This window comes from Stegodyphus dumicola, chromosome 4, assembly GCF_044657685.1.
Source record: "Stegodyphus dumicola isolate Sdum_Otavi_A_Nest chromosome 4, ASM4465768v1".
Lineage (NCBI taxonomy): Eukaryota > Metazoa > Arthropoda > Arachnida > Araneae > Eresidae > Stegodyphus > Stegodyphus dumicola.
Window position 1 is genome coordinate 10,551,322 of NC_140771.1, and position 20,119 is coordinate 10,571,440.

A 20,119-nucleotide genomic window follows, 5' to 3' on the forward strand; every position below is an offset into this window, starting at 1 on the left:
TTAATAAAAGCAGCATATCTTTAGTTCCGATAAACAGGAATAAATCAGTAGGAACTGGCTTTACTATTTGAAAGCCAGACGAAGCTGCTAGTATTTAATAAAAGCAGCATATCTTTAGTTCCGATAAACAGGAATAAATCAGTAGGAACTGGCTTTACTATTTGAAAGAATTGTATTAACATCAAGTGTCATCCACTAAAAGTTTAAAAAAAAATGTATTTGAACTTGAGTGGATGAATAAAAAGTATTTTTATTAAGGATTAAAAATTTGAACACGATTTGGTGAGAGTGTGAGCTAATAGTAGGAATTTAAAAAAATAGTGTCCAGTGAACTATGATTAAAGAAGAATATTTAGGACCAGATTTTTAACTCTAAATTAGCTCTTAAGAATTGGCGGCTACAGTCTGCAGTAATTATAGTTTTATCTTATTGAATCTTTTTGATGTAAATGGTTATGCTCCTAACCATCGTAAATAAGCCAGAGAGTTTTTAAAGTTAATTTTAATTTTTAAGTAACCGCTATAGTATTATTTTATTGTTTTGAAGATTATGAAATGAAGTTAATGATGCATCAGAGCAAAAAATATGTAAGGTTGTCTAATAGCGAAACATTAGGTTTGGATTTCCATGGGGAAGTTATATATTAAATTTTTAAATAAAGAAATGTATATACAGAATAACCAGAATTTTTATAAATGTATAGTAAAACCATATGCTAGATACCTTTTCACTTTCTTTCCTGGCTGCAAGTATATCTGATAGCATCATATAAACAAAGAAATTGGAAAGTTCGTAACCAGACATAGATTTCAAGAAACCTGAAATTAAATAATAATAATTTTATTAATCAAATAATTTGTTTTTAAATTTTTCATAGCTAAATAATAATTTTTAAGTTTCTAATTATTATTTTTTATATTTAATCAAAATTTGGAGTAATCATAGCTTGAAATCATTATTGCACATTTTGAAATGATATGAAATTTGAGGATATCAGCCTTACATTCAAGAATTTTTTTTCATTTTAACTAATTAATTTTGTGATTATTACTTCCTTATACGAAGTAAAAAGGAAGTATTGTAAACGCGAAAAATGTCGGGTATCATATTGCAACGAAAATATCCATTTTGACCGCCATCGAATGCAATTTAACGAAGTTTTTGCGTGACATCTGTACGTAAGGACAGAATAAAGGGCACTTTTCCTCCAAAAAAATTATAAAAATGCTTTAAAATGAATTCTGAAGAGAATTTTTCGTGGCGTTTGTACGAACGTATGTACGTACGTACGTATGTATCTCGCATAACTCAAAAACGAGTAGCCTCAGAACGTTGAAATTTTGTATATAGGACTGCTATAACGTGTAGATGTGCACCTCGTATTGTGGTTGCAACCGGCCGCACCAAACGTATATAAATATATTTATATATATATCCACTCTGTTACCCGGCTCAGTGATCTCAGTTTCTTTACTCTTATATGTTTGTAAATTGTGCATTTTTTGTTTTAAAAATGAATGAATTATGTTGTTCTTATGTTTTAGTTAAGGTTTTTATGCCTTTAGTAAATCCGCAAGCAATATTTGTATAATTATCAACAATTTAAAAGCTGTTCACGTGAGGTTAAGCCCAATTTTTAAATAACATGGCGGTCATAGTTTACATTTGGAACAACAGAATAGTAGATTAGCTGCCAATCTAGAGAGACTAAGCTTCTCCAACAACAAAGATAACGACATCGTTTATTATTTCGAATTAAATCATACTTAATCTATTCTGAAAATTCAAGGAAATAAGTGTTTAAGATTTACTGCGTAATTTTTAATATAGATATTTTTAGATGTACTGTGTTTTTGCCTTGTCGCGAAGTAAGGACTGAATCAATTGAATGAGAAATACTGAATCGTCTTTGAAAAACTGTTTCTTTTTTTGTTTGTTTGTTTGTTTTATTTCTTTTATATATCGTTTTAGATTTATTATAGTATTTGAATAGAACATGTGGAAACGATTAGATAATTCTTCAGATGCTATAAATTTTGTGCATTTTGAGATATAAAATGGACGAAATGTAACGCTGTTAAGAGAACTTAGCGTAACGCCAGAGTGTCACTATGGTAAATAAAAATAGTGAATTTTAAAGCGTGCATTTATTCTATTGTGGTTTATGCGCTATCGTCGAAGTAGATTTAACTCAATCTAATAAGTTCAAATGAAATGCAAGAAAAATGTGTATAATTTAATATTCCATACAAGAAGTTATACGGTGTACACATCAAATTTTTATCTTAGCTTCCTCGTAATTTTAAACGTAGTGAGATTTCTAAAACTTATAAGCAAAGTAAAGCGTTATTTAAAGCAGATAAACGAAAGAAAACTTAAAAGAATTTATTGTAACTTCGTAATTTGAGAATAAAGTAGATAATAATTATTTAATGATGCTGTTTATTCCGCACAAGCATTTATCCCTATTCTTCGCAGGTTGGTTAAATAAAGATTTTAGTTATTTTACAATAAAATGTTTTTTCATCTTTCTTGGCATAATGTTTAGAGGAAACGTATATAGGTTGCAATAACATCAATACCTGATAGAGATTTTATAAGAAATAATTAATCAAAAATTCTAGTACCCATAGGATCTCCGCTTCCCACAGATATATAACGAATAGGAGTTCCATTCTTGGCAAACCCCATAAATCCGTTGTATTCGTATTTCTCTAAAACCTAGAAATCAAGAAATTTCTTATAATATTTTTGTCCATGAATGGAGTAATATTTAATATATATTATTTTTGAAGTGGTTTGAAATAAGAATAAGATACGTGTCGTCCCTGAGTAATAAGCAGACCTATCTATAAACAGCGAAGGCATCAATTTCGGTATAACATAAACGGACTTGCAGTTTGTCTGCAAACTGAGAACTTTAAATCACTTCTATGCCGCTTTAAATAAATTATCATTCTAATTTCGCCCAGAGAGATATAATAACCTTCATTCATAGTCAATTTAAGTAATAAATTATTTATTATATTCCGAAATCTATACTCCCCTGTTATTTTAGAGCAATTCGTTTCAGATAGAAAACAACTTAATTTTTTTGAATGTATAAAAACATATAACCATTAATAGTTAACAGCTATTCTGTAATAATTTCTTATTGCCTTAAGGGGACTCGGTACCTTTTGAATTTTTTTTTTATTTAAGAACTTTCATCTACTTTTTATGAATAATATTAAGTGGTTTTATGAGACAAAATGATTTTAAGCTGAAAAAATGTTTTTGCTAATAATTTTTGTTTAATTTTAACTTTTTTAAAAACAATTCCACAATTAAAAATTCTTTCTTCTTCCTCAATTTTCAATATTTTTGTTTCAAATTTTTTTATTATATTAATAATAGTGTTTTGAATAACTTTCCGATCGATTTTGCAATTAATGAATTAGTTTCTGAGAAAAAAAATAAAAAGCACATTTTTACGTAAAAACTTTAAAAAAATATGATTTCAATCACATTTTCACTTCCAATAGTTTTTCTTTTCATTATTTTTCAAAACCCATCCTTGATTCTATTAAGTATATAATTATAAATAAGCAGTAAAATTATTAAATAATTTAATCCCTATCTGTATAAGTTTTTGGACCTTAAGTAAAAGGATATATTGAAAAATTGCAAACTGAAAAAACGCAATTTAAAGAATGTAAACTGTTTTCTGTAAACTCTTCAAATTTCTTAAGAAAATTATTACTGAATTTCAATACACACACACATATATATATAATAAAACTTAGTACTGCTCAATTGATCAATATGAACACAAATTGCAAGCTTTTGTTTAAAATTTTATCTGGCTAGAAATATTGCAAAGCTTTTGTTTAAAACTTTATCTGGCTAGAAATATTGCAAAAAAATCATAAAATGCAGGTAGAATTTTTCTTTACCTGTTTCTGTTTTTCAAAACACACTCAAAACAATTTTAATACATGAATTAATTATAATACATTTTCTAAAACGCTTATGATCAATATTAATATTATTAATTTGTCGTTTTATTCATTTTTTTAAAAAGCAAAATTTGAAATTTTAACAGACATAGAACATTTTATTTGAAACCACTCAGCAGCTTATGTGATTTCTTCTCTTATTTTAGCCATTTGTTCTCGTATACAAATTGGATTTTTAATTAATTTATGTGCATTTTAATTAATTAAAGAATTTAATATTTGTTCCTGCACTATTTGAATAATGCTACAGTCAGAAACGTGATCACTTTTATTACACCACCTCTTTCTGTTTGTGTCTAATCACAGATAATTTCAATTTTTGAATAAGCATAGCAAAGCTGACTTATAATACACATAAAAGTATTTGCTGAGATCAATATAAATATATAAACCTGCAGTTTAAAGGTGAAAATATTTTTTCCAACTTCAATTTGTATTTAAATAAATCAGTTTATACACATAAAGAGAGTTTTTGGATAGTTGGAGTCATATTTAATTACACTCCTTTACATTTACGATGGTTTTTAGTAAGTTACTGAAATAATTAAGAAGTAAAAAAAATAAATACTGAGGGGGTGTGGAATTTAAAGGGGAGTCAAAATTTTAAAAACCTTTTTATAGCATTTATTATCGTCAGATTATTTCAAAATTTCTCTGCAGTGTAGTAAGTGTATTAAGGTACTTTTCCAGCAAAAAATTTAAAAATAGGTAATTTTCATTGGTTTGGGGATACCGAGTCCCCTAAAATCAATACGTTTTCCGGTACACAAAATTCAGCCAGTTCCTATTGTAATTAATCGATCTCGCAAATTAACTATATTTCGAGCCTCAAGTACAAGATCTTTAAATTTTAATATTTAATAGAATCTCTAACATTTTAAAACTCTTGTTTAGATGCTAGAAGTTTAGATTCTGGCCGTTTAGTCTTAACTCTAGTACTTTAGAACTTTCATAACATCTCTAGTAGTGTAGTACCTTTCATAGTATCTAACTATCTTTTGATTTTCATAGTACCACATGTATATATATATATGCATACCTATAGGAGGTGGTCATCCCAACTGATTTCAGTAAAATATGTTTTAATGGAGGAAAAAATATACATCTATAAAAATAAATTTATAGGACAGCAATCATTCTCTTCAGGTTTTAAATTGCCTTCTTTTGTGCAAAAAGTAGTCTTTTTAATGATCTCATAATTTTTTCCAGTTTCTGTAATAATTACGATCGACGTTTTTACGCAGCATAGGTTCCGCTTATTGTGATATCTTGCACAATGTGAGCAAAATATATTCGCTATGCAGAGATACACTAGGCAACGCTTAATTATGCTCCCATTTGCCCACAGCTATTTTTATAACATTAACCGAATTATAACATTAAACCTTGATGCAAATATTCTTCGAAACAGAAATGGAATAAAATTAATTTAATGTAAAAATATCAAGAACATATAAATGGGCGTTTTCTCAGCGTTTTCACTAAGAAAAATTTGTTTATGAACTGATCACGTTTCTCGAAATGATTTAACCTGTCCTGTACCGTTATTTTTAATATTCAAAATACATGCTTCATTCAAACCCACCAGCGGCCGAGCGGTAAAGTCGCTGAACACTGGTAGTTCGGTCCGAGGTTCGAATCCCGCGAACGGGCTGGCTGCATGGGTGTTTTCGTGGTTTTCCCCATGTGTAACGTGTATACGAGCCAGTTTCCCTTAGAAAGTCCTCCACGAAAGGCATCCCTCCTCTTAGGCAGATAGCCCTAGTGTGCTTTGCCATAATTAAATACACCACACACCATGCTTCATTCAAAGTGAACATGCCAACGCGGAATTTTCTTTGAGCAAAAACGTAACCTTAATCTGTCGTAGGTGCTTCTAGCGAATGTTTTGTATCACAGGAAAAGAAAAAATTCTGCATATATATTTTTTTTTTACTCCTGAGGAAGAGAGACTCATGTCTGATCGCCCTCAAAATCGATAGAAGTATTTAACCCTCTAACCGGCAAGGCCGTATATATGTATACGGCTTGGAATATTGTGATACGTATATATACGTGCATATTAAAATATGCCTAAGAAATTAAGCCAATATATTAAAAGCTCGCAAATCCAGGTATAAAATACCAGGAGAATTTTGAAATTAAATTAAGAAAATAATATTTTCTCATAGTACTTTTGGAAAATTTGATATCAATCTATCATTTTTGAAGGCAATCAGACACGATTCTTTATTCTTCAGGAGCAAATAAGTTATTAAAATAAATTATATACTTTCCATTCTTTCGCACATAAACGAGAGGGACTTCCTCAAATCATTAGCAGTATCCAGTGATAACATTAACAAAGATCACATTAAGCTGCATCTCCTCATTAAAATATTTTTTTTCTTGCTTCAGTTTTGCATTCGCTTTCATTTTGTCACAAAACTGATCTATATTTCCTTCAGTTTCTTTTCTTCTTTCCGACAGATATTGTTTGATGTTCCTTTGCTTTTGCACAGTGCTTTAAAAATTCATTTGATTTTTATTTTTTTTTTCTTCTCTTTCTCCTTTCTCTTATATTATAGACTGATCTAGGTCTTAAATTTTTTTACTCCATTTATAGATGTCGATAGGTCTATATCCCTTTTTGGCACGCTATGCATCTATTAACTTTCGTTCCTGTTTTTTCTTTTCGTTTTAATTTGATGTTGTGGGGAATTCGGATTAAAAAGAATAAACTAACTAAATAGTAGTGTAAATGAAAAGTGATTTTATTACTTTTCAAAATAACAACTGTCATCAAAAACAGACGACCAGTGACTGTATATTTGGAGTTAAAGTGTATACAGCTGAAGAAAATTGTATACTGGTGTAATATGAAACACAGAATCCGAATTAACTACCTAAAGGCTATTCTCGTTTTTTAAGTTTTCTGCTGTAAAAGAACTTGATGACTCTGCAAGTGGCTCCTGGAACTAAAATATGGTGGATGATAATTCGTCACCACCAGGATTTGGCAACTAGCTCCCCTTTCCCTAGTCACCTTTTAACTGGGGGGGGGAGAATATAAAAATAAATTCTCCCTTCTTACTGTGTGCCCTCGTGGTGTAAACAGAAAGCACATCCGGGTAGCAGAAATTAAAAAATTTCTTACAACATGCACTTTACAAATCAAGATGCTGGGAATATCTTCATGAAAGTGTCAAGTTTGTACGTAACATCGTTTGTAAAATTGCCAGTTCGTTGAAAAACGAGATAAATCACAAAACTGGCCCCATTCATGTCATGGAAATAAGATTATACCGTCCAAAGAAATTATTGCAAATATTATGGTCGGAGCACGATCACTCCAACCCTACTATCAAATATGAGTATGGAGCAGAAATCGAAAACTCTGAAAATAACATCCTCACTCTCTTATTACATCACCTATATTTTTTTTCAAAGAAGTAAATGATATTATCAGGACGCTTAATGCTAAAATGGCAAAGGATTTTAACAACACAAGCAAGATAACTTCACGTTGCAGACCCGTCCAGTCTGCTTTTATATATATGGAAAATCTTGGACAGAATTCTTAACTGCAGGCTCACTGAACATCTGCTAAAATATGATCTTCTCAATCCGTCTCAATTTGGTTTTTGCAAAGGTAACAGCACTACACACAACATTTTCAACATTATCGAATTTATTGCAGACGCATTCATTAAGAAGTCAGCCGCTGCAGCTTGCTTTTATGACTTTAAGATAGCTTTTGATACAGTACAGCACAAGGATTTAATTCACAAATTAGCAGAAAATAACGATCTAGAATCTCACAAATTAGCAATCTATCAAGCTTTTTACAATAAACGGAACATGTGTCTACATCTTTTAGAACTTTCTTAGAGTGTCAAGGCACTAAAATATCTAGAAGTCAGCTTTGATAAGAAGCTTTTCTTCATACAGCATATTAGGCAAATTAAAAGAAGGTACAGCACTTACGCAACCTCAGTGGACCCCTGCACACAGTTGGTGTGTTTCTTCTTAAAAGCTGAAATTGTGGTCTGAAAAACGTCCTTTGCTATGCAACAGTCATTCGGGAAGAGAAGCTCACCATCAATATTAGACAAAGACTGCAGAACATTCAATGCTTTCATATACTGCTCATAAGCAAAGTATATAGATCTTACCCCACATCCACATTACAGGTTCTAGCAGAGGTACCTCCCTTAGACATGACGGCACTGCGAGAGGCAATAATTGCAAAAATGACACTAAAACATCTAAATGTAAAATTCAGGAATCTATTTTATAAGCACGGACTTTGAAAAGCATGTCTTAAGCTCTCTTCAGACATTCGCCCATTATTGTCCTAAACAAGTACGTATTACGTACACCGGTATCTGTTAGACCTAGTGCAGTAAACATTTTTGCCGATGGTTCAAAGACAGAAGCGAGGACTGGTAGCGCTGTCTGTGAAATACAAAGCAACAGCAGGGTACGAAAATGGCAAAGAAGACCACAGGCTAGTAATTCTTTCAAGCCTAACGGCTATTAAAGCTGGCACCAGACTAAATACGTCAGTCCCAGATAAAAACATCGACAAAAAAGTTTAGCGACTGTACGTCTATTCTAACGGCAATCAGACGGCATAGTAGCCGAGGTTATATGTCCAAAATCGGCGGCTTCTCTTTATTCTAACGTTAAAGAGATCGAATCTAGCACGGGTGTGCTGCGCTTTTTGGCATTCATGGGAATGAAACAGCGGATGAATTGATAAAGGATGCGGCCAATGATAAATAGAGAGTATTCGGCAAAATTTCACGTCTCTTATCCTAAAAAAGCTCCCTTGAAAATTTTACTGGATACTTAGCAGTCTCAATGGAAAACAGCAGTTAAGAACCGCATCTTTGCCTTGTGTTCTGAAGTAAGAACTGCCCTCAGAATCACAAGTGGAGTCACAATGCACTTGCTAACGAGTCATTGTACCTTCCTCAGCCATCTGAAACGTTCCGGCAAGGCAAAAGACCAGATGTTCAATTGTGAAGAGGTAGGTGATTAAGTGTTATGGCTATAAAATTTATATTATTTTCGCTTTTTAACTACATAGAGTATCTTAAAATTTGTAAAGAAACAACCTTGTATTTGGCGTAGATTTCGACAAAAACTCACTGAATTTCAATAGCAAACGTGCCCCTCTTCATCAGGAGCAAAGAAGTGGAAAACAACCAATTGAGGTCAAGATTCAAACGCAGGTGCCTGTTGCTTTAAACTATTCCACCCAGTCTCTGTGCGAAGTCGTTAAAACGGTTACAACACAAAGATATAAATTATGATATACTAAATACACTTGCGAATATAATTAAGATACAGGTATGAGAAATTTGCTCGTTATACTTATGCAAGAGTGCACTATGAGACTAGAGCTGTACAAAAAAACAGTATGATACTAGAGCTGTACTCACTACTATAATCCATAGAGATAGAATCATTAATTCGTGCAAAAATCACGTACACTAATATTACTAAATACTACTTAAAGATACCAATACACATGAGCTAAAGGATAATACTCTAAATGAACATAACTAAAAATAATTAAGTACTAATATTAATGAGTAAACACAACTGTTACATAAGCTTGTTTCAGGTATTTTTCTACACAGCTAGGTGACAAGAACACAAGTAAATAAAACATTTTTATATATAAAAGTGAAAAAGGCTTTCGAGAGTTCTCTGATATATCGTATGAGCATTCTAACCGCGAATTTAGTGTCAATCCATTGATTTTAATGATCTATGTAAGTCAACAAAGAGTAGCAGTCATCTATTATATTAAAAATAAATAAATAAATCAACAGTTTACAGCTCAACGTGCTCTGAAACTTTGAGCAGTTCACTAATTCACTGTTCAAGCAAAGAGTTCACTTTCACATATTAGAATATAGTACTTCTTTAGGCTTTAGGATCCTATAGCTACTGTTGTTCAACTCGATTGTAGGAGGATACATTTGCATATACTTCTGCACAGTATTTCTTGACCTCCATAGGTTTGGGTAGTGCTTTACTATTTACAATACGATCTGTGTTCCTCAGCAGATTTCTGGAGATGAGATGGAGCCGTATATAGCAGCATGGAAGGGAAACTAAGAATTTACCCATGTTGTAAGGCTAGGACAAGGCTGCATTTTATCAACATTTCAATTGCATTCCATTGAGCAAAAATAGATATTAATAATAAATAAAGTTTTCCCTAATAATAATTTAATTCTTATTATTCTTGAAAATATTCATTGAATATAAAAAATGAAATAAAATAAAGACACGAAAAATGTAATAATGTGATTTACATGCATTGCTACTTTTAGGGAATGGAATATTTTACCTCTATTTTTTTGTAAGTGGTAACTATCGTATCGGCTTCGAACATCTGTCGACAGCAGTAAATCTGAAAGATATATTTATATATGTATATTCCTATTTTTTACTTCATTTAAGACGCTCAATAAATAGCAAAGAAATTCAATTACTTCTTAATAACCCCCAAACTTTAGAAAGTTTTTTTTTATCCAAATTGTAAATCATCCCCGAATATTGTTGCTATTCAAAAAGGAAAAGCAACCAAAGGCCAATTTGTAATTGGCTGTTGATTGTTTAGTTTAGTCATTTGAACGGACAGTTCAAATGGATATGAAGTATGTAAAGACAAATTCAATAACTTTAAAATGCATACATGTTACATCACCATTCACTATGTGTTATTAAGCGTAAGTTTAAATGATACATTCTGAGGGATGAAATACATATATTTTGAACAATATACAATATATTATGCTTAAAACTGAAAAACAAGAGTTTCAAATTATATTTACTAAGTCCAATGCCTAATTGCATGGCAAAAATGTACAGAACATTTTCAACAAAAGCTTTTCCATATACAAATTCTTTTCTTTTTTCTTGCTTGTACAAAATCAACAAATAACAAGCGCCTTAACCTCATTTAACCAGAACGCTCAATATTTATTAAAAAAGTGCATGAATTTGTTCACTCAAAAATACAGAATACTAACATTATATATAAAAATGCTGCATATAAGCAGAGAAAATAAAGACACCGAAAATATTTAAATATTTAAAAATATTTTCTCAATATTTATTTATTATTAATAATAAATATTGAAGAAATTATTAATAATAAATGATAAGGACGATAATACTTTGTGGCAACAATTTGAAAAGTAATTCACCGTTTGTAGTGAATCGACGCAAAATGGCTCAAAATGGACGTCCAAACATAAACAGCGAAATTTTCTCATCACAAAATGTAGCATAAGTATACGAGCCAGTAACATAAGTATTGAGTCATTCCTCTACGAAGGTACTTCTTACCATAAGCGGATAGTTCTTTTGTGTGCTGTATTACGTTTTGAAAAAAAAAAGGGGGGTTTGCAGGTACCACATTTTAGATTTCAGAGAAAAAAAAAGAAAAAATCTGAAAGGTTTCAAATTTTAAATGAAATCCAAAAGGGCGTTTATTTAACGTTTTGTGTGTTACCTTCATTTATTAAATATCATGTTTGCACTTAAACCATAAAATTCAGTTCAATAGCAATGTCCCGAAATAATTTTAAAATGAGCGTATCTTTAGAGCTTCCGATACAGAGTTCCGCGCGTTGGAGATAAAAAGTTTTTTTTTCACCCGTAGAGTGTTGCCATAACTCGACGGGTTTACAAAACCTTTTTCTTTTTTTTTTTTTTTTTTTTTTTTTTTTTTGGTACGAATGTTTTGTGCGTTTACTTTCGTTATTAAATATCATATTCTTGGAGTTTACGCCACATAAAATTCGCTTCAACAGCAAAATCACAAAATATTTAAAAACAGCATATCTTTAGAATTTTTGAGAGAGAATCTCGCACGCTGGAAATAAAAACAATTTTTTCCGTATCTTTCCTGCCAGCTCTCTTGCTTCGTCTCAGTCCAAAAGCGTGGAATCAGTTATTCCCATGGCGCGTTTTAAACAAAAGTTCACTATCGATAGCAAACCCAAATGCTAATTTGTTATAGAAACTACTGTAATTTGTACAGACAAAGTGTTTGTTTTAAAATAGCGCACAATTAATTTTTTTAAAACTATAAATAATGTAAAATTACGCCATCCATAAAATTACTTTTAAGAATATTGACTTTGCCACATATACAAAATTAATTCTCATGCTAAAATAAAAATAGCTGAAGATAATTATTGTTGCCAGATTTTGTAAAAGAATGTACCTTAGAGTATGCTACTAATTTCAAAAACCTAATAATTGATTTTCACATATTTTTTGCTAAGCTGTCAAGTATCCTGTCTTCTCTAATAATGATTATTTGAAACATAATCATAGTTTTGGAAACAACAGACATAAGTAAATATTAAATAATGAATGAATATTTTTTCATAATATTCATGTAAGAACTGAAATGAAGTGAAGTATTTTTGTTCTAGAATTCATTGGTTGAATGAACGAGATTATTTACTTTAGAAATATAGAAATGTTAGAGTATTTTAAACTGTTTTTTTTTTTTTTTTCTTTAGACAAATGCATACTTATTTTACATTTTCAATAATATGTCAAGGGAAGTAAATACTTACCTCCCGAAATAGCTTTTCAGCCTTCTTCAAGTTAAAGTTCCTAGCTAAATAAAAAAAGAGTAATTTTGTATTAAAATATATATGCTTCATTGGGACAGTTAAAAAAGAAAAACTGTCAGGCAGAATTTTTAAGGCACATTATTTATCGACTAGCATGTTCTTATAAATAGAATTTTTTTCCTCAAGGGGAGACAAAATTCTTTGGCTCTTCTTTTTATATGATATCAATGTACTTTCGAACAAGTCAAAAATTTTTAAATTAAAATCGAAATTACACGTTATTATCTAAAATAATTTCATTTACAGAGGTCTTCTTTTTTTAGTTATTTTTACATATTGTATTGTGATTTGTTTTTATGCATTTGTTGTGCTTTGAATAAATATATAGAATAATACTAACATAGAGGTATTTATTATAGAGGTATGCAAAGTAGAATAGCTATCTTAAGAGTAAAGATTTTTTCCCCCGATGGCAGATTGTGAACAGTTACAGTTTTGTAACAGAGTCCATTAATTTATACTAAGGCCAGATGTCGTGGTCTCTTTATTATGAAGACACCTAATAGGTGGGCCACCATTGTCTCCTATGAAGGGACGGAGAGTTACAAGTATGGCCTTTTCCGGGATTCGAACCCAGGCTCTTTGGTATCGCAGTCAGGCTCTCCTAACCACTATACCGTCTGGGCGGCCTTAAAAGTAAAGTTTTATTAATTATATTCTGGTTTCGTAATGCTGTATATCTACTGAGTTTTTTCATACTGTTTGAAGAGAATTATTATATACTTGAATATATTGCCTTGTCACGAAGTACTTAACGGTGACCCAAATCACCAAATTTTTGCTTCCGACTTGAAAGGTGTGTGTGTGTGTGTATTTGTGAGTATGGCAAAACCTCGAGGGCTATCTGCTTAAGAGGAGGGATGCCTTCGTGGAGGACTTTCTAAGGGAAACTGGCTCGTATACACGTTACACATGGGGAAAACCACGAAAACGCCCATGCAGCCAGCCCGTTCGCGGGATTCGAACCTCGAAGCGAACTACCAGTGTTCAGCGACTTTACCGCTCGGCCGCTGGTGGGTCCGACTTGAAAGGAAATTAATAAAAATAATACATCAGTAAAGGAAATGGAAAAGAGTAATTTTCTTTAAAAGACTCAGAGACTTAGAAATTTGGACAAGGACGTAGAGAGTAATTTTCTTTTAAAATAATACGATGCTTTCACTGTACAACTGTCTTAAACCCTTATTTCAAAATTTGGGTAAAGTTCATTAACAAATTCTCTAAAATGTAATCAATATTTTACATACAATTAACGAATCGATGTTTTAAATTCTTTGGCTTTAATACTTTGTTTTTGATATTAAATCAATTCATTTGCATAATCAGAAATAAAACAAAATCAATCATGAAGAATTACGCAGGCCAGTGAGTAAAATAATAAATCAAATTTTTTTTATCGAGTTTACATTTATTATTATACATCCTACGTCTAAGCAATTTTAAATATTTGCGAAAGTGATTTACCTCGAAGCACCTTCGTCAGCTGCAAATCCGTGTCATATTCTGTTCGGATATCGCTAATCTGCTTCTTAAACTAAAAAGGAAAGGAAAATTCAAATTTTTATTAATAACTATCAAAGGACAATATTTTTATCTGATAATTTTATTTTAATATGTTGCATAACTTTGCTGTCATTTTAAAAACTACGAATTTCAGTTAGCGTAAATTGCGTTTTCGCATTAGGTTATATATTTGAAGCAATGATACATACGTAAAATTCATTCAATTTTTATTATCTTGGTTTATCATTGGTTTATTATAGGCATTGTTTTATAGATTCATAATTAATTTCTAAATTTAATTCCCGAATAGTTTTTCTTTATAAAGTAAGGTTTCAAGAATCTAGAATTTAATTATTTAATTATATTATTTAATTATATTTATTAATATATTAATTATAAAGCCTAAGGATTAGACAAGCGAGTAAATGGAAAAGCAGCATCTTCTGTTTGAAAATAAATTTTAAACTCACCGGTAAAAAATAAAACTTTCGATTAAAAGCTTACTATGATTAAATTCAATGCTTACAACTCAGATTTAAACAGTGTAGTTGAATTTAAATAGAATTTCGTTTTCAATAATTTTCGATAAATGTTCCAATAGAAATTCTCGAAATATTGAAAAGTTAAGAAAATTTTAAACGCGTGACAGGTGTTTAATTTTTGGTTCACGTTTTCATCGTTTATTCTTGTAAAATATTTATCAGGGCACATTTTTCTATTTTTGATTTCTAGCGCTAATAATATGTATAGAATAATAATGCTGTGTATTGAAACAGGTATCAGATAACCAACTCATTTTGAAAACAGTGGCCATAACTGGCCATAAACATATCAAGTATAGTATGTTAATAGTACAGTATGTAGTTACCAGTATCAGCATAGTATGTAGTTACCAGTACCATAGTATGTAGTTACCAGTATCAGTATAGTATGCAGTTACCAGTACTAGCATAGTATGTAGTTACCAGTACCAGCATAGTATGTAGTTACCAGTACCATAGTATGTAGTTACTAGTACCAGCATAGTATGCAGTTACTAGTACCAGTATAGTATGTAGTTACCATGCATTTTATGTAGTTTACCAGTATAGTATGTTATAAACGTGTTGTGTTGATCTGTATGTAATGCAGGATTGAAAGAAGAACCTTCTGTAAGGTTCCTCAATTTTATCTTGTTAAAGGTAATATCGAGGAAACTAGTGAAGTATTAAGCTAATAATCGCTTAATTCCAGAAACGTAAACTCAAGAAGGGTTAATTACCCTTTATTTGCTCCTAATAAAGGTATACAGTCGGCCCCTTTCTCAGGGCATACAGCAAAGCCTTCACTTGGGCTTAACTCAAAATGTAAGAAATAAGAACTGACTAGTGACTGAGCGCCGCCTAAGATAACCACTGACCTGACTTACTCAATAAAGTCTTACAATGTTGATAGTCGTCCTTGGCAGAAGGGAATATTTCTGCCGTATAAAATATAAATATAAATATTACATGGGCATACAAGGCCTGTGTATAAGCATAGAATATGTTAATTACAAACATTGTATTGTACAAGTTACGTGTGATAGTTACATAAAATCATGACAGTTATGTGCACATTTAAATATTATCTGAATTCATTTTTACAATACTTTTACCAAGTAAACTTGTAATTCATTTACACATTGACTGGATTTTTAATGTCATTTTAAACTGTTTTAAAATATCATTTTTATCAAGTACATACAAACTGCATATTAATATGCTTACATTACAATAGTTTTGCTCTTACAGTCCTGTTACTATTACGGGGTGAGCTATTTTTCTATGTTGATTTTCGGTTGTTGTAGTATTTTGGTTTGCTATTAAAATTATGCTGCGAAGATACAATTTTCAAGGGAGGGGGAGAATTTCTTAGTACCTTGCTGAGCATAGCCTGATCACCACCTCTGTCTTAGTTTTCGTCTGCTTGTTGCCTCAGGTATTCTCCACCTATTGCGGCCAGTATTCACGGCTTGGCGTTTTTAAATGCAGTTTATCGGTTTGTGGGCAGTCATTGGCTGCGGATTTCGCAAGCACGTCCGCCGCTTCGTTGCCAGTAATACCCACATGAGCTGGAACCGAGATCAGGATAGGTATGTCATCTGGTGGGATACTTAGAAGAATTTTCTGAATATCCTGCACCAAAGGACTCCTTGTCTTGTGTCCTCGGATGGACTCCAAACTTGAGCCAGAGTCGATATATATGTTGACCTTTATTCCTAATTGATATTTTGCCAAATTGATGGCTGCTTTTAATGCAAGAAGCTCCGCCTGAAAGACGGTATGTTTGTCTGCCAGTCGTTTTTCCCAAGTTTTAACCACTTCTCCTTCTTGGAGTACACAGTAGGCGCCGCCTGCGCCCTTCTCCGTCTTTCAGCTATCTGTGTAAATAGCTAATGCTTTCTCATTTGGCGGGGTGTATTTCAGGTTCATTGTGTGCGATAAATTTGTATCTGCAAGGTGTCCAAGCATAATCGGCGTGCGCTTATCATAGTTTGTGTGGTAGAATGTCTTTTGCCACAGAGAGACGTTATTTTCCAGGCGCAATGTCCTTACTAATAGTGATTCTCTCCACTAGAATGTCCAGTGGAGGGATATCCGCCAGCACTTGCAGTGCAGCACCGCAGCACTGACTAATGACTAACTAAAGTGATTTAGACGAAGCTAACAAAATTCTAAACTAGTTGTCCCGTAATATTAAACTAGCCAGCAAAGCTGCCAAAAGGCACGTAGTACAGCTGAGCATATTAACAGAGACGTAGCCAAAAGGCAAACGTGCTCTGTTCAGAAATCCTAACTCTCTCTGGCGAAGTCAATGGAACTTGATTTAAGAAAACTAATCTACTTCTAATCTGCATTTAACGCGATTCTAAAAACTCATTCTGGTAAGAAATTGTAAGCTGAATCTAGAAGAGCTAGGAAAGTGGCATAAAATAACTGTTATAATATTAAAATATAACCAACACTTGAATTAAAAAATACTATTCCAAAGCTTTCATTATTAATATATAAAAATGATATAATTTATTTTCTATTTATTCCATTCATTTTCGGGAAACTTTTCGGTATTCTCTTTGTCGTAAAATATTTGTTTATTACATCTTTGATATCTTCCAACTTTAGGCTACACGATTCAACAGATAATCTCTGGATAAGGACATATTTGAACTCTTAAATAGATGAGTAAAAATCTACCATCGTGAAACGTTGATAAATCAGTCTCACTAGTATGTGATTTAACTTTACCCTTTTGAACACAACATTAGCTCTGTTTAATCAATGAAAGTCGCTGAATAAAATCCATTTCAAATTACGTAACTGGTGACAACAAAGTCCGTTATACTGATATGATTACTTCTGAAACTTCAGAAGGATACCACACTTGCATATCTTGACATAACCTTCAAAGAGCAAAGAAAAAAGGGGAGGGATTACATTCAGAGAATTTCCTCCCCTTTTATTCCTTTTTCTTGTTTATCTGTGTGATTTAACCTTCCAACACGCGCGCTTGGCAATTTTGCATGAGCACGCGCGCGTCGTATTTTTTACGACATCCGCTATTTTACCGTTTTTGGCACGAAAAACGACAGAAATGAGTGAATATTGATAATAAATTTATTAAGAAATAAAATATTAATCTTTTTATTGCAAAATACAAACGATATCTCATTAAAATATAAGAAAATTATTTTTAAGTTCTTATGTTAGTGAGATGGAAATGCAATGATGTATTTCATTATAGAACATTTTAAATTTATTATTTAATAGTTAAATCGAAGCTAATTTTAATATTCATCAAAGACAAGTATAGACAATAAAAAAGGAAAACACCTTGGTAGGAAAAAAAGTTTAGCATTACTTACTTCTGCAAGGAAATTTACTTCTTACTGGTTACAAAAACGCCCTTTAAGCTAACTTTAATGTTTTTATTTATTTCTAATAAATAGAAATAAAAGAAAATAAGGAATGGAAATCGCTATTGTTATCCCATCCAAAGGTTTCCTTGTCTTCCTTTTCTTCATCAGATTGTTCTTGAAGAATCCGTGCAAAATCAGCTGGTTGCACATATTTTTTTGCCATGAAAACCGATATAAAATTTACAGAGCCAATTGTATTGAAATTAAAATAATACACAGCAATTAATAACATAAAATTACAAAATATTTTCCGAATATTAAAACACGAGCACGCGCGTGTCGCAACGTTTATGAAAAAGCTGCCACGTAGCACAAAAGCCCAGTTAAAAAAAATCAAATAACTTTCTGTTGGCACACTCCATAATGTGGGGAAAAGTAGAAAAGAGAAATAGAAATGACCCCAGACGTCTCAGCTTCGATATGCGAAAAATCTGCATTAAAAACTGAATTTGTCGTAAATTTTGGGCATACGCGCGTGCTGGAAGGTTAATCCGGCGAAAGGCGCATCAAAAGAAGTTACTAGAGTGGGCGTATGGGATTTCACATACTACAATATTTAAAATACGGTAGAAACAGTTTTATTTATTTATAAAGCTATGTTTCTTTTATAATACATGAATAATATTTGAGTTACAAAAAATAATTTCCAAAATAACCTTATGGAGAGTTAAAATTAAGATAAGTGAAGATAATAAGAAAATAAATATCATACCTCTAAGTTTTATTGCATCTCTAATGCACAATGCTTATTTTATTTGTTTACATTTATAAATTTAACAAAATACATTCACGTGTTCTTAGCACTGAAAGTTTTCACATTTTAAGTATCGAATTCGCGTTCTTCTGTCCTTTGGCTCGAGGGCCAAACAAAATGAATCACATCTTTTATGCTTAGTTGCTTCGAATTTCCTGTATTCGTTTGAATTATTCCTCGAAACCTCTGCTCTTCTTTTGCATGCAGTACGTAAGTTTCTAGGTCAAGTATTAATCTCTGATTCGTTGTTCAATACATTTTTTTATTAATTGTAATGCTAAGTCTCTCAAAAATGGATATCTACTTCTGTATCTGGTTGATGGATTAGCATTTGAAAGTAATATAATTCGAGCATTTATTGCAGCAACATTCAGTGCAGAAAAGAAAATTACCATTGGCCACCTCCTTGGTATTCTGGTAATTGAATAACTTGCTGTCATTTCATCCACGGTATCCACTGCTCACATTATCATATTATAAAAACATATAATTTCTGGCGTTTTCTTTTCTCCAATAGTATCATCTATAGCATTATCGTTATGTAATGTTAAAAGCATGACAATAATTTTTCCCTTCTTAGAAAGATAAGAAATTAATGTTTTATCTTCTTCGAAACCAAGCAGTGTAGAAAATATTCCTATTTTCATCTTCAGTTTCCGAAATGCAATCTTCATATTTTCAAATATTTCTAATAAATCTCACAGCCATTGCATTTCCAATTCATAGGGAGTCATTCTTTTTGCCATAATGAGCTTAGAATTCTTTAAAAATTTAATTTGAAATACTTTAAAATCGTTTGCGAGTAGAAATATCACTCTAGAAATAAATTTCTCAAATAAATATTCAGTCAGAAAGACACTTACGTGGACAGTCGCGTGGAGTGCCTCACACCCCAGTTGCAATAAAATATACTGATAAATCTTTTTCTGAAACACACAGAAATGGAACACAATGGAAAATGGAATGGAAAACACAATGGAAAAGTGGTTCTGAAAGTCAACCACTACTAGAAACTCAGCTCTGAATGTAACACAAAATTTCAGTTTCACAAGTTAGGAATATTCTATTTTTTTTTTTTTTTTTTTTTTTTTTGTAGAATTGGGGTATGATATACCCCACGCGCTTTCCCGAGGGTAATTTATCTTTTAGGTTTAATTACTGCCTTTGTTGAGCAACAACACAATTGTTTTTTTTTTTTCATCTGTAGTCCCAACATGCCTTAAAATGGTTCTGCTTCATTTTTAGTAAGCAAAGAAATGGAAATTGATA

At 31.6% G+C, this 20,119-nt stretch overlaps 1 protein-coding gene across 2 annotated transcripts in view; it reads right to left on the reverse strand.

Moving 5' to 3' along the window:
* Window positions 1-20,119, reverse strand: part of LOC118186942 (SEC14-like protein 2) — a 68,110-nt gene that overhangs the window by 29,873 nt on the left and 18,118 nt on the right. For both annotated transcript variants that reach the window (XM_035357121.2, XM_035357120.2), the window contains 5 exons: window positions 14,121-14,190; window positions 12,597-12,640; window positions 10,349-10,411; window positions 2,629-2,722; window positions 725-819 (listed from right to left, as the gene is read on the reverse strand). In XM_035357121.2, coding sequence (XP_035213012.1) covers window positions 725-819; window positions 2,629-2,722; window positions 10,349-10,411; window positions 12,597-12,640; window positions 14,121-14,190 — 366 coding nt within the window. The remainder of the gene's footprint in view (window positions 1-724; window positions 820-2,628; window positions 2,723-10,348; window positions 10,412-12,596; window positions 12,641-14,120; window positions 14,191-20,119) is intronic.